The sequence below is a fragment of the Malus sylvestris genome, chromosome 15 (genome assembly GCF_916048215.2).
Source record: "Malus sylvestris chromosome 15, drMalSylv7.2, whole genome shotgun sequence".
NCBI lineage: Eukaryota > Viridiplantae > Streptophyta > Magnoliopsida > Rosales > Rosaceae > Malus > Malus sylvestris.
The window spans coordinates 45,728,843-45,742,910 of NC_062274.1; the positions used below are offsets into that span (position 1 = coordinate 45,728,843).

At 38.1% G+C, this 14,068-nt stretch overlaps 2 protein-coding genes across 2 annotated transcripts; one reads left to right on the forward strand and one right to left on the reverse strand.

Annotated features, from left to right (window-relative positions):
• Nucleotides 1–5,188: 5,188 nt before the first annotated feature.
• Nucleotides 5,189–6,248, forward strand: LOC126601290 (uncharacterized). Its single transcript, XM_050267981.1, has one exon. It carries the CDS (start codon nucleotides 5,309–5,311, stop codon nucleotides 5,900–5,902), a length of 594 nt encoding a protein of 197 aa, XP_050123938.1. The 5' UTR covers nucleotides 5,189–5,308; the 3' UTR covers nucleotides 5,903–6,248.
• A 6,173-nt stretch (nucleotides 6,249–12,421) lies between these two features.
• LOC126601283 (blue copper protein-like) lies at nucleotides 12,422–13,767 on the reverse strand. Its single transcript, XM_050267969.1, has 2 exons — nucleotides 13,530–13,767; nucleotides 12,422–13,004 (listed from the first exon to the last, which is right to left on the reverse strand). The coding sequence occupies exons 1-2, from the start codon at nucleotides 13,687–13,689 to the stop codon at nucleotides 12,619–12,621; spliced, it is 546 nt and encodes a 181-aa protein (XP_050123926.1). The 5' UTR covers nucleotides 13,690–13,767; the 3' UTR covers nucleotides 12,422–12,618.
• Nucleotides 13,768–14,068: the final 301 nt, after the last annotated feature.

Consider the following 14,068-nt stretch of genomic DNA (forward strand, 5'->3'; position numbering starts at 1 on the left):
GTTGTACGGTCATCCAATGATACAATTCAGGTTCTATTACTACTGTTATTTCATCTTATGAACGACAATGACTGAGGAAAAAGGAGAAAATCAAGCTGCTTTGTACACAAGCTGTCCCATGGAATCTGGGTTTCCGTTCTCGTCGGAAGACATCTGACGCGGCAGCTCAACAAAGATAGTCTCTTGAGGAGATATGCAAGCATAACTTTACACTATTGACATGTTCTTTGGTGAAGTTGAAATGGTAAATGTAGACGTAACAGTCACCGTACGCATTTCGTGAACATGCTGCATGTGTCTTGCCACATGATTGGAATAAATGCATGGTAAGTAGCGGACATTTAGACAATCCATCTTCATCAAGAACAGTGAAGAGATTGTTGGTATAAACATTTATGAGATATAAAAGTGGACATGTTTTGGGAATTTCCAACTCTCTGCAGTCTACATCCACTTTTGCAATTATACAAGCGACCAACGAATTTCCAACCGTGTGTGTTCGGCATTACCAACTGTTTGCGAGACAAACTTTTATGGAACAGACTTATCGTCATAGTGGCTTTTTGAATCATTCGCTAATACAAAGTTATGTTGGACTTTTTAACGGTTTGGGATGCTGTAGTGGCGGTCAGCACGTTCTACCCAAATCCTTAATGTTTGCAATCTACATCTAGATGGAGTCGTTCCTCTCTAACCATAAATTTATGACTGAATAACATATATAGTAACTAATTAAAGTTTTTATTTTATGTACATGTCAGACTGTGATTTGTTTGTAAGGAAAAATGACTCCTTCTGAAGTACTATTGGAATCAAATCTATGTACCATCGTGAATGAAGGAATTGTCCGTGAATGCCCACCTACAGACAAGAACAAACGATTGTAGTTAACCTAAGGTACCAGTGTCGTACCGACCACAGGGTCTCCTATGGCCAAGTTAATATAAAATATTCAAACTCAAATAGTGGCTAGAGAGCAAAGTATGCGATGAAAATATTATTGACGAGTCCTAAGTTGGGTATTTATACTAGTTGGGAGAGAGTGCTTTTAGGATATAAAATCCGCATTCAACCAAGAGAATCCTATAGGATATCTAGCATAAGATCTTACTTCCTTTTAAGAATGTGATTTTGCGGCGCACATTAATCCCTAAATTGTAGGAATCTCCAAGAATATAGGAAACCAATCTAATCCCCGAACGAATTAGGTTTCCGTGTCTTGCTACCAATGTATTAAAAGGCGAAGGCGTAGGCGAGGCATCCCATGGATAGCCCCACCTCGCCTCATGGTATCTAAAATTTATATATATATATATATATATATATATATATATATGTATATAATTCTTTGTAAACAGATATAATTATAACTAAATCAAAGATTATATCATCTTCTTTATTACTAAGTCTAATTGTACTTAGAAACTATGTCAAAATGTCTTAAAATGTTATGTATTATTTATTTTATTGTAAGCAATGATAGAGAACTTCAAGAGAAATAAGGGTGAGTGACCACAATTATAGAGAATTTCAAGGAAAATAAAAGATGAATGTCACAATTACAGGGGAATTTAAAATGAAATAAAGACTGAGTGGAGCAATTATAAGGGATTAAAAAGGAAATAGCGGAGCAATTATTATAGGGAAGTTAAAGGAAAATAAAGGCTGAGTGGAGTAGTTATAGGGCATTGGACGAGAAATAAAACTTGGCAAATCAAAAATGCTAGGTGGCGGAATCTGAATGGGCAACAATTTAAAAAAAAATAGAAAAGAGTTAGAGTTAGACTTTATCACGTCAGATTTGGAGATAGTCTCTTGCATTTTAGAAACAAACATGGATTTTGGAGGGAAAAAACGCCCTAGGCGCACCTCAACGCTGCCCTACACCCACCCCCACAAAACAGAGGCTAAAACCCAGCCGCCTAGGCACACCCTGAGGCGAGTTTTTCAAAACACTGCTTGCTACAAATCTACGGGTCTCGCCAACCATTCCAGAGTCAATAGGGTGTGGTGCCACTGTTGGTCTTTAAGCAGCTTAATCCAATTGGAGTCATTGCATCCATGATTGGACTTCTAAGGTACTAGTATTCCAATCTACCTTACTTAGCATAGTAAAGTTCAAGGTCCACCAATGCCACTAACTATGCTTTTGAAAAGGCATTCTGCTTGAGGATGGATAGTTACCCAAGGACCATGACTTTCGAAGTAGATCAGAATATCTTACTGTTCAGAATTCTTATACAAGCGTCAATCCAATTATGTTACCGATGTGAAGTAGTGGAGATGTTTGGATTCAAGTGTGCAATCTTGTAGGTCATACCATTAAGACAGTAATCATGATGGGCCATCATATCATGTGTGCAAGAATCCTGAAATGTTACTATTGGAACTAAATTCGTGCACCGATAAGGTGGTGGAGATGCATAAATTTGAATAACCTATAAAAGAGCAAACAACTATGAGCAAGCCTAAGACTAAGGGTGTGCCAACCAAAGGCTTTCCGATAGTCAAGTTAGTAAGCAAGTATAAGATTCAAGCAGTGGGCAAGAAAATTAGAATGTGATGATTGCGTTACCATAGACGAGCCCTAGAATGGTGTATTTATACCAGTTAGGAGATAGACCTTTTTAGGATAGAATCATGTACTAAGTCGGGAGAATCCCACATGATATCTAGGGGTATTTATTGCATCCTCTTAGGAGTGTGATTACTTGTGGTGCACACCAATTCCTAAATCGAAGGAACTCCAAGAATATAGGAAACTTGGTTGATTCCATGTTTTATCAGGTTCTTGTGTCTTGCGGAACAAGTATGGTCAATCTCATCAAAGTCGCTCGAACTTCGCCCACTGCTCCAAAACATGATGATGGTGGCATTACACAACCACACGAATAGAAAATTGGTACTCAGACAAAAGCAAGTAGCCATTTGAAACTTGGAAACAGCAGCCAACTAGGTCCACAAACCACATCCATTGCCAGTCTACCAGCACACTTCGTTGCAGCCCACCTTTGCCCCAACCACTAGTCATCAGCCACCAGGCTCACATCTGGCCACCGTAATTTTTGAGGTAAAACTCTAATATTTCAAATTTAAATCCCTAATTGACAATCTAAAAAATTGGATTGATTATTGATTAGTTGAATTGTTGTTTGATTAGCTAGCTGAATTTTTGTTTAATATATATGATTATTGATTGTTGGTTGTTTAATTTGAGAGAGATGTATTTACTTTTATTGATAATGAGTTTGTTATGCGACATTTTCATGACATGAAGCATTGAGGCAACAATTGTAGCTTGTTTGTATTGATAAATTATGAATGACATTAATATTGTCTACCATCTAAAAAGAATTTAGTTGTCTCTATTTTTTGTAACCTCGCACTCTTTTAAATCCCCCCCCCCCCCCCGCTCCGCCGACAATCTTTGACTTCACCACTGGTTGAGGGATCGATAAGTAAGAAAGTAGAGCTAAAGAATACAATTATTTGATACAAGATGCTAGATGTAAGTATCTTAATTATCGTTCAGTTGGCCTTAGTGATTTTTATATTAGCCATGTGTCGTGCATAATGATTTTTCATTCTCTCGTATTCTTTGTCATGAAGAATCTAAAATGATATCGACTGTCACTAGCATATTACAGTCTAATAACATATCTATACTTATAAGTGAAAAATCTTAAGTTTGAATCACATAACTTGAGGTTTATAACCTAATTATTATGACTAACTCATTGTTGTATTGGATAAAAATGGAGTAAGATCAACCAAAGACAATTTTGCAATGCCAATGAGGGTAGTATGTTATTAAAGGAAAAAAAAAGATTTTAAAATGCGAATAAGGTAGGGTTAATGATTGCAATCCAATTGATTCTTTAAGGGGGCGTTTGTTTGCCCTCATTAAGTGGGATTGGACTGGACTGGACTAGCTGTTAGTCCAATACTGTGTTTGTTCAATGCTGGGACTAACATTAATGAGACTAGCATGGACAAAACCCTTCACTAAGAGGTCTTAGCGAGACCCCCCAATAATCATGGGACTAGCTAAGACTATCCTCTCTCGTCCTCGTCATGCTCAACAACCACTCCCGATAGACTCTTCGTCATCTCCGGTCACCTAGATCATAATAAAATATTAATAATTTATATATTAAATAATATAATATTAGAATTTGTTATTATCTAGCTTCTTAGTCCAACACTGCACCAAACGCTTCACTAAGTTAGTCCAGCTTAGTCTAGTCTAAGCCAGTCCAACTTAGTCCTTGAAGCTAGTCTAGTCCGAGATAGTCCGGCGCAACAAACGCCCCCTAAGAGTCATATGATGATTAAGTTTTTCAACATATCGTAAGTTTGCCAAGTAATCTGACCTTAACCCTAGATGTCGGACTTAGACCTTGGGCCCCGACCTCTAATTTTGACCTTAAATTCGAGGTTCTAACATTTAATTTCATACGCCAATTTAGCACGAATTTGTTATTAGGTAAAGTAATTGATTGTATGAAGAGGTTGGGCCTAAACTTAGACCTACAGAGCAAATTCTATCCACCGTGGATTGAGTGATTAACCCTAATTTATTCACATTTTAAAATCTTTATTTTCCTTTTGTTTACAATGAAAAAATACTATACGGTATAAATATAGGGTAGTACTATTCAAATATTAATTTTTACTTCTCACATGTCGGTCTTAGTTTTCGATTGTCAGATCGAGTGAATTAAAGAAGATAAATGAGAAAAAAAATTAACAAAAATGTGTAAGAAGCAAAAATAAATATGTGAATAACAGTATCCTAAATATAGAACGACATTTGTGTTTTTCATATACCCTCTTGAAAGTGGGAAATATATACCATAAATAGCACGGATAATGCTACACAATTACCAAATTAATTCAGAGGTTAAAAAAATGAAATTCTATTTTTGATAAAACAAAAAACTAGAAAATCGAAGCAAAATATAAGAACACGTCGATCATTATTGTACATAAATTTTCGGCTAATAAAAGAAATTCGAAATAAGAATTTTACCAGAAAAAAAACAAACGCGCTTGTAGGACTACCAATATGGACGGCTGGGATTTCACCTGACCCATAATTTTTGCAAAAGTCTGGTCTTTCCATACACGTTTACGGTGGCGCATTCACCGTCAACCAACTTTAACGCAAACCCCACTATATATACTCCTCCCTCCTGTCTTTCCCTCTCAACCCTGTCCTTGTCCAAATCACAAACCCTCCTGCTCCCTCTCTCTCCCACTCTCTCTCCACCTGCCTGTGTTTTCTCTCTCCCATACAGAACTCACAATGGCAAGCTCTTCATTCGGGTTGTTGATGGTGACAGTGGCTCTCCTTGCCACCTCCGCCTTCGCCAACGATAAGGCTCAATCTCCCTCATCGTCTCCCTCCCAATCACCATCCTCCACTCCTCCCCCATCCTCCACTAAACCACCATCATCAACCCCAGCAGCCTCTGCCAAAACACCATCCGCCACCCCAGCAGCGACCCCATCCGCCACCCAAGCAGCTACCCCATCCGCCTCCTCTAAGGCTCCCAAGTCTTCGGATGCATCCTCCTCTCCATCCTCCGCCCCCACCACCTCCACCTCCTCCTCCTCCCCATCCTCCTCCCCATCAAGCTCTACATCATCCTCCTCCTCCTCCTCCTCCCCATCCTCCTCCCCATCCTCCTCCCCATCCAGCTCTACATCATCCGACTCTCCACCCTCCCCACCCACCTCCACTCCCGCCTCCAGCCCATCCACCTCCGACACCTCGGTTGCTCCCTCCGAGTCGACTACTTCTGCTGAGGCTCCCGCCCCATCTGGAGCCGCCGTGAACAGAGGCTTCGCTGCCGGATCCGTGGCCGCCGTCGTCATTGCGGCGTCGTTCTTGGCCTAGATGTGCTTTGCGGACGAGGCCTTTTTCCGCTGTTGGGTCACCGAGAGAGAGATTCGGCGGGCGGATCTTGAGTTTCGTATATTAGCGGGTAGAGTTTAACTACTATTTTTGGTTTTATAGTTGTTATAGAGTGGGTTATTATTGGTGATGGAGATATTATTGGACGGTGTTGATTTGATCGGACGGGGGTTCTGCGGCTGATGATTTACTCCATCGACCTTAATTATTAATTATAATTATTATTATTACTTGATCATTCCCGTTGCTAATGATGATGACTATGGAAATTCTTTTGTTATGATCTAATGATATATATCATTAATTATATCTAATTCGTTGAGTTTAATATCTTTGATTTAAGCATGAAAAATGCTAAGAGACTCTTATACAGTATTTACATTAATTTTCGTGCTTATATTATAAAATAATATGTTAAAAATATGAGTTAATAAAGAATTTATGAACAATCTTATTTTAAAAAAATACTTTCTTTCTTTTTTTCATTTTTTTTTTGTGTGTAAAAGAGAAAATTGGACTCTTTAACTCATTGGATAACTCTAGAGGATAGAATTGAGTAATGCTAAGAAGACAATATTTGAAGACAATATTTTATAAACTAAATTATATGGAGGGTTATGATTAGATTATTACTTAAGTATTATAAATATGCTCATTTTCAATCGGTGATATATTATTTAATTTGTAAATTTTATTTACAAAGTTTGTCTTCCTAACATTACTATCTGAGAAGCACATTAGATTGCTTCGTTTGAATAATTAAACAATGTGGGTAAAGATTTTAAAAGCCTTCGTTTATCATTTACTTATTAATGGAAATGAATTTTCTTTGGATCTTTTTCTACTTAATCCATCTAGTTCGAGATCTTGACAGTTAAAATTTGATCCAACGATTACAAATAAGAAATTCTCTTTAAAAATAATAATAGTAGTAACCGTTAGATTAAATTTTAACAACCTGAATTCCAGGTGGAAAGAGATCCTTGAATTGATTTGGTTTTTGTCGTTTGGTGAAGAAAAAGTAGAGCAACGGTCTCGAGAGCCACGTGGTTTGCGACAAACTGACATGCAAAAAGCAACCCATTAGCTTTGAGAAGAGGGTAGCTAGGTTATGCTGGTTTAGTATTATTAAATTTGTTAGACCTTTCGATTTTATAAATTTGAACAGGCTACTAAAAAAATGAATAGAATTTATTGTTTATGGTCGAAATTGTTCATATCACAAATCATTCTATAAAAACAAATGAATGAAATTGGTAAAAATATTACGAACCGTCTATATATTTGCTATAATAGATTGACTAAATGATCTAACTTTTAGTTTATTTTTTGCAAAGATGATATTTATAAAGTGATTCATAATATAAATAATTATGACCATAATCACGAAACAGTTGAATATCAGAGTGCGGAATGAATAAGACTAACAAAATAATAAGAATATTATTAAACTAACTGAGAATGCCGAAACGGCTATAAAACTCTAAGGGGGCGTTTGTTTGCCATCGTTAGCTCTCACTGGACTGCACTGGACTAACAGTCAGTGTAGTCCCATGTTTGGTGTAGCAAGGGACTAAGTTAAATGGGATAAAGGGGGACTCGCTTTCACTTAGTCCCTCACTAGGAGGTCTTAGTGAGACCCTCCAAAAGGCGTCGAACTAGTAAGCCCGTCAGCTTCGCTTCGTCTCCGTCTATTGCGTCTGCATCCTGCTTCATCTGCTTTTAATCCTTTCCCGCATGATTTTTCCTCTCTGCCTCTCCCTTGCCTTATCTGTTTGGACTGATTGCCCCACCCACCCCTATAAATCACAAAATTCGATTACTTACCACCCACCAATCGGTCAGCTCGATCCACAGCCCATATTGATGTCTCCCAAATGCCTCCCACCTCCTCAATGCCTCCTAGATCATCCTCCGCGACCTCCAATTTCATTACCTCGCTGCCAAGTGCTCTCTCTCTCACTGCTGAAATTAGGAAATGGATTCCCTTTTTTGCTGATTTGGTTCAATGTTTTGCTTGAAATTGGTTTTCCATTTGTCGATTTTTGGATTTTGTGGTTGGGTTTTGGTTCACTTTGACTGCTGATGCCTGGGCGAATTGAGAGCATACTCCAGGAATTGTCTTTGGCATCACTTACTATCTCTTTCAATTTGTGGCTCAATACAATTTTTGGGCTCACATTTCAGAACCTCAGATGGCGACGGACAAAAGGATTACAATACAATTTTTTCCCTAATTTTATTTTTTTATTTTTTTATTGGGTGGCTTTGTGAGAAATTTATTATTATGTTTTAATTCTGAGAAATTGTTTGGTTTTGTTTGAATTGGGCAGGTAGAGAAAAGTGGATTTAGTTAATTTCAATAATATCTTTAATAAAAAAGCAATTAAAATATAACAGTAATGTAGTTCTAGTCTGAGCAAACACCAAACTGGTGACAATATTGTTTTCATTATCCTGCTTCTTAGTTCGACACTACACCAAACGCTTCACTAAGCTAGTCCAGCTTAGTCTAGTCTAAGCCAATCCAGCTTAGTCCCTGAAGCTAGTCCAGTCCGAGACAGTCCGGTGCAACAAACGCACCCTAAGAGACTACATTGTGAATGACTTGATATTCTACGAGCTACAAAGCATCATATATATAGAGAACTAACATAACCCTAATAAGCAAGAAAGCAAAACTCTAATACTAATGGGCTAAGCCCAAATTCAAACAATAAAATAATCCTAAATTCCAACACCCCTCGTCAAACTCATGACGGTACACTTCATGAGTTTGCCAACAAGCAGATGTGGATGCAAGCTTCGTTAGGTGAACAAAATAAGGCAAGCTCTGTTAGACGAACACGACAAGGCAAGCAAACGAGCAATCAAATGAGCAAACGAACAATCCAGGCTTCAATCAACAAGGCCCAACCCAAGGCCTCCAAACAAATCATAATAGCCCAACAAATTGTGAGCTCCATGCTTTTTTTTCTTTCTTTCCTTTTTTCCTGTTTTCTTTTTCTATTTTTCGGCTTCTGTTTCCTTTTTCCCTTCTTCTATTTGGGCAGTGTTGTCCAGAGAAAACAAATCCGAGTGCAGGTATGGAATCTCAATTTTGGGATTCTTGATGCGATGGGATAGCAGCGACGGTGAAGTGTAGATCAAACAGGCAGCGAGGATGCAGGTACGATGCGAAGGTAGTGCAGTCAGTGATGGGTAGATGATTTCACGGGTCTGGTGCGGAGGTGCAGGTGGTGCGGGTCAGATCAAAGGATGTGGATGCAGTGCAGGAAACGGTGTGGTGATACGGCTTGTGTTGGATTGCAGGTCGGGTTCTACTGTAGAAGAAGACAATGACGTGATGCAGCAAACAGATTCAGGCGGCGAAATTTCAGGCAATGGCAGTCGCATGATTGGATGGCTTAGCGGCAGGGTGGATTCGGACAGCAGATGTGCTAGGTTTCTGGTTGCAGCGGCAGTATGCAGATGGGGTTTGCCGATTTGGGTGAGAGTCATCCAGGCAGCCCTGGATGCGGTGATGCAGCGGTGGGGCTGAAGGCTTGGCGCGACTCCGGCTCCAAACTTCAACAGATTTTTTATTTTTTTTTAAAACGACAAACAAAGGTTAACCCAAACCAAAAAACAAAAAGTTTCACAGAATGAAACTGGACAAAACAAACAACGGAATAGACAAATTGATACGAACAAAACAGAAGCAGATTAAATCCCGAAGTATCAAACCTGCTCTGATACCAAGTTGAATATCAAAGTGCGGAACGAACAAGACTAACAAAATAATAAGAATATTATTAAACTAACTGAGAATGCCGAAACGGCTACAAAACCCTAAGAGACTACATTGTGAATGACTTCATATATATATAATATATAGAGAATTAACCTAACTCTAATAAGTAAGAGAACAAAACCCTAATACTAATGGGCTAAGCCCAAATTCAAATAATAAAATAATCTTAAATTCCAACATAAACTCTGTAATGTGATTTGATGACAGTTCATGTTGCTTAAAAATGTGCAATTATATTCCTCTAGTTTAGGAGAAAAACCTTAGTAGTGTACGCTCCTCTCACAATGTTGCGTTGGTCTTACTCGGTATGAAAGTTTAACAAGTGCATGAAAATTGTATTTTGATATCACTTTACATTATGTTATATTTTATGGGTGAAAAATGACAATGAGTGAGATAACAAGACATGTGGAACACATCCAAAACTGTTAATATTGTGTTTGGGCCCAAAATAACAGTTTGGGCCGAGTGTAGGGTCATTCTCGGCCCGGGAGGCCTTGCGACAAGAATACCACGGATCGTTCAGTACGTGGGCCTCCAAACCTAGGTCGGCTAGGTCATAACGTAAGAGGTCGAATCCTAGTGCAATAAGGAGTCTCGGCAGGACCCGGAAGCGAATCCGGCTCAGGTAAAGGACTAGGTTCACAGTCCTAGTGAAGGTAGGACTGGTCGAGTTGATGCTGATCAGGGAAAGAAAACCTAGTCCGAGTAGGTTTTTAACTCGACCTTGGGGGGAGCCATCGCTATAAATAGAAGAGGTTGCACATCATTCAAGCCCCTGCAAATCAATACAAAATTGCCCTGCGCAAACTCTCACAACTTGTGATTTTTCTTTTTCCTTTTTCGCTGACACATCTTCCGTTGGCATCAACAACACTGTGAAAGCAACCGGTGATATCTTAAGTCGGCATAGATAGCTCTGTCACCGTAGAATCGATCGGTCTTGCAGTATCTTCCGTTGGCATCAACAGCACTGCGGCGAGAACGGTTGATTACCTATCCAAGTCTCGGTCGAGAAGGGTTTCTGAACCCTTGTTGGTCGAGGTCATCTTATCAGCCTTCTCGGCGAAGTGAGGTGTTACAGTTATTACATTCGGCACATTGAAAGCCGAATTTGATATTGAACTTCGTAAGAATAGTAACCTTGTCTTCAGGTTTGAGAGCCCAAGAGGCCGAGACGTGTTCCTTTCTCGGCCGCAATCGCAAGACGCAGAAGTCAATAGCGCGACTCAACGCAACATCAACAAATTTACTCCTCGACCGAGCTCGGCCGACGAGTTGGCACGCCCCGCATTCACCGAAGGACGTAGTTAGCTCATTAATTACTCGGCCTGCGCGCCACGTAGGCTTTGTAGTTTTTAGGGTCAATATATTGCTATTTTACTATATAAACGTCATAATCGAAATTATTATCTCGTTATTATAATTTAAATATCACCTCGTGAACTTAGTTAGTGTTTTAGTTTGGAGGTATTACTCTACATTTGTAAGTAAGAAGTTTTAAATTCAAATTTTATGAATGTTTATGCTAATTTATTCTCTCCCATAAAAATATGTCATTGTTTGAAACAAAAAAAACCCATCTCTGGAGAATTCATTCAATTTGATGAGGATTGTTTAATCATCCATCTAAATTAATAAATTAATTAACAATTCAATTGTAAGGATGCTACTTATTATTACAATTGTACTGTCAATTTGTTCGACACACACTGATGACTAAATTGTTTTTGAATTAAATAATTATTTTCAAATGTCATAAATTTAAGTGATGATAAAAAAAATGATTGATTTTGACTATAACGTTTGTATGATAAAACGATGTCACATTAGGCCGGGAAGAAAGATTTTCGTTCGTAGCGGAGGAGGAAAGTATTATTCATATTGAAATGAGCTTGTGGAATGAGCCCAAGCTTATGGTTGGGAAAGCAATGAGCCACAAATGGTTCCAATTTGCAGCCTTAAGATGTATTTAATGAACTTGTTTTAATATCAAGTGGTGAACAAACAACTGCTTATCAATAGGAAGACGTTCTTCTTTACAGATAAATTACAATTTGAAATATGCACATAAATATTTATTTGGTAATTTTAATTAGTTAAGTGATGAGATTTCTGAGATTGTGGTTTGCATGTTACAATTCTAATAGAAAATGTAGGATATTAACACCTTATATAACTTATCCCTTCTAATTTTCCAAAAATATAAAATTCCTTTGTACATACTTTCATTTCTTACTTTGACATAACTTGAATTTTATTAGTTTACTTTCATTTCATAATTTGGTGTACTAGTTTGTGCATCCAATGGGTTTCAGTTCAGCTTGTGTGTCACAATTGGGCTCCGACCAATTCGGCCTTGTTTCCAATGGGTCAATGGCCCAGCTCGTTGCCTCTGTCATTTTTATTTCATTTTCTCTTTACACCCATCACATTTCAAAGAATTCAAAAGTTTTCAATTTGAACTTTTTATTCACTCACGTAATTATTAATAATTTTCTTTTGGTAAATGATGTTTGTTGAATTACTCCAAGGTTATTTTTCTTTTTTAAATTTTCATATTTTTAATATTTTTAATATCAAATTTCGATGAACTACCAAAATAAAATCAGGAATGAGATTCATTATCGCTTACGTTTGGAATGTTTACTTGCATTATATTACATTAAAAGGGTTGTTGAGTGAGATGGGTTAGGGAATCATGGCCCTTCAAAAGCGAAGTGCATAATATATATGAACCCTCAATTATGCTACATAAATGTATCATGGACCCTAAAAAATTATAAAATCGGACTAAATTATAACATAAGAAACTCAGAGTACTTAAAATTAAACAAGAAGAAATAAAATGGCACTGCCTCTATCCTGGCACTTAGAGTGATATCATCTCACCAACCGGCCAAACTTAAGAAAGAAGGAACATACAAAAACCAACCAAACTAATGACACTCCACAAAGCCACAACAAGAGAGCTAGAGTGGCTAATCCCAACACCAGTTGTTGAGGATGTGGTACTTGCAGGGGTTGTAACTGTAGAGTTACCGCCGGAACCACCGGATGCTGAATTACTGGATGGTGCTGCGGTTGATCCTGACCCTACAGACACAGAAAGCTTCATCCCCATACCGCAATGCCCAATCGTAGCGCAAATGTAGTTATGAGTCCCGGCAGTCTTGAGGAGGATGGTGGTGGCTCCGCTGCTATCACTTGTAATTGAATTTCCCACAGTGCATGTTTTGTAGTCACTAGCAGTCACTTCATCCACCGTGTGTCCACTTCCATAGTTGAAAACTACCATGTAACAAAAATTTAGGAAAAATATACACAATTAGCTAAAACATAACCAAAGTGGATGTGCTTTTGTTTCACTAGATATCTGATATGTTATTAGACCATAATTTTCACGCCTACGTAATTCTCAAACCATTCTTTAAAACAAGAATTTTCCTGATCAACTATTTAGATTGAAATCTTGTACGTAATTCTCAAACTGTACTCATTAAACAAGAGCTCCCCTAATAAATGGTCTAGATGGATAGTCTATATATAACTTTCAAATGGCACATCAAAACAAGAATTTATCTTATAGTCTGATAGCATAAACATTTATTTTGAAGCATGTTCATGATAGTATAATTAAAGGGATGTGATATCCATACACTCTATTTTACTTCTCACACACCTTTTGAATTTTCAGCCATTGGATCGAATGAATTGAAGAAGATCAATGGACATAAATTATTAAGGGGTGTGTGAGAAGTAAAATAGAGTGTGTGGATAGCACACCCGTAATTAAAAGGGAATAAGGATTTTTACCTAGGCTGTCACCAACTTTAAAGGTCTTGCCACTAGTCCAAGTGGTATAATCCACTCCACTAGCCCACCCAGAGGAGTCCCCAACGGTGTAGACAGTCGCTAAGCAGCTTGGCACCATGACCATGGCAACAACTAGGGCTAAACCCCCAATTCTGGCCATTTTTTATGAGCTAGCCCAGCTACGACGAGAGAGAGAGGGAGAGAGAGAGAGAGAGAGAGAGGCCCTTTGTGATGATAATTCTATAGAGTGGAACTCACTTATATAATAGCATGAAGGGGGCTGGAGTAAGTAGGGTTTGGTCGACTTAATTGAAATGCAGCATGTTCTGTCTAGGAACTCATTGCAGGATGACTTAAGTTAGACGTCATACCTAATGCTTTTCTTTTTATTTCTTTTTGCATTGCTAATCTCCTAACTTTCAGAAGAAAAAAAAGAAATAAATGTGATGAGAAATAAGGCTATCATCATCAAGGTTTGTTATGATAAATAATGTTCTAACTTCTATCTTTTTGTTTTTTTTTTCAAACCCAATTCTAAG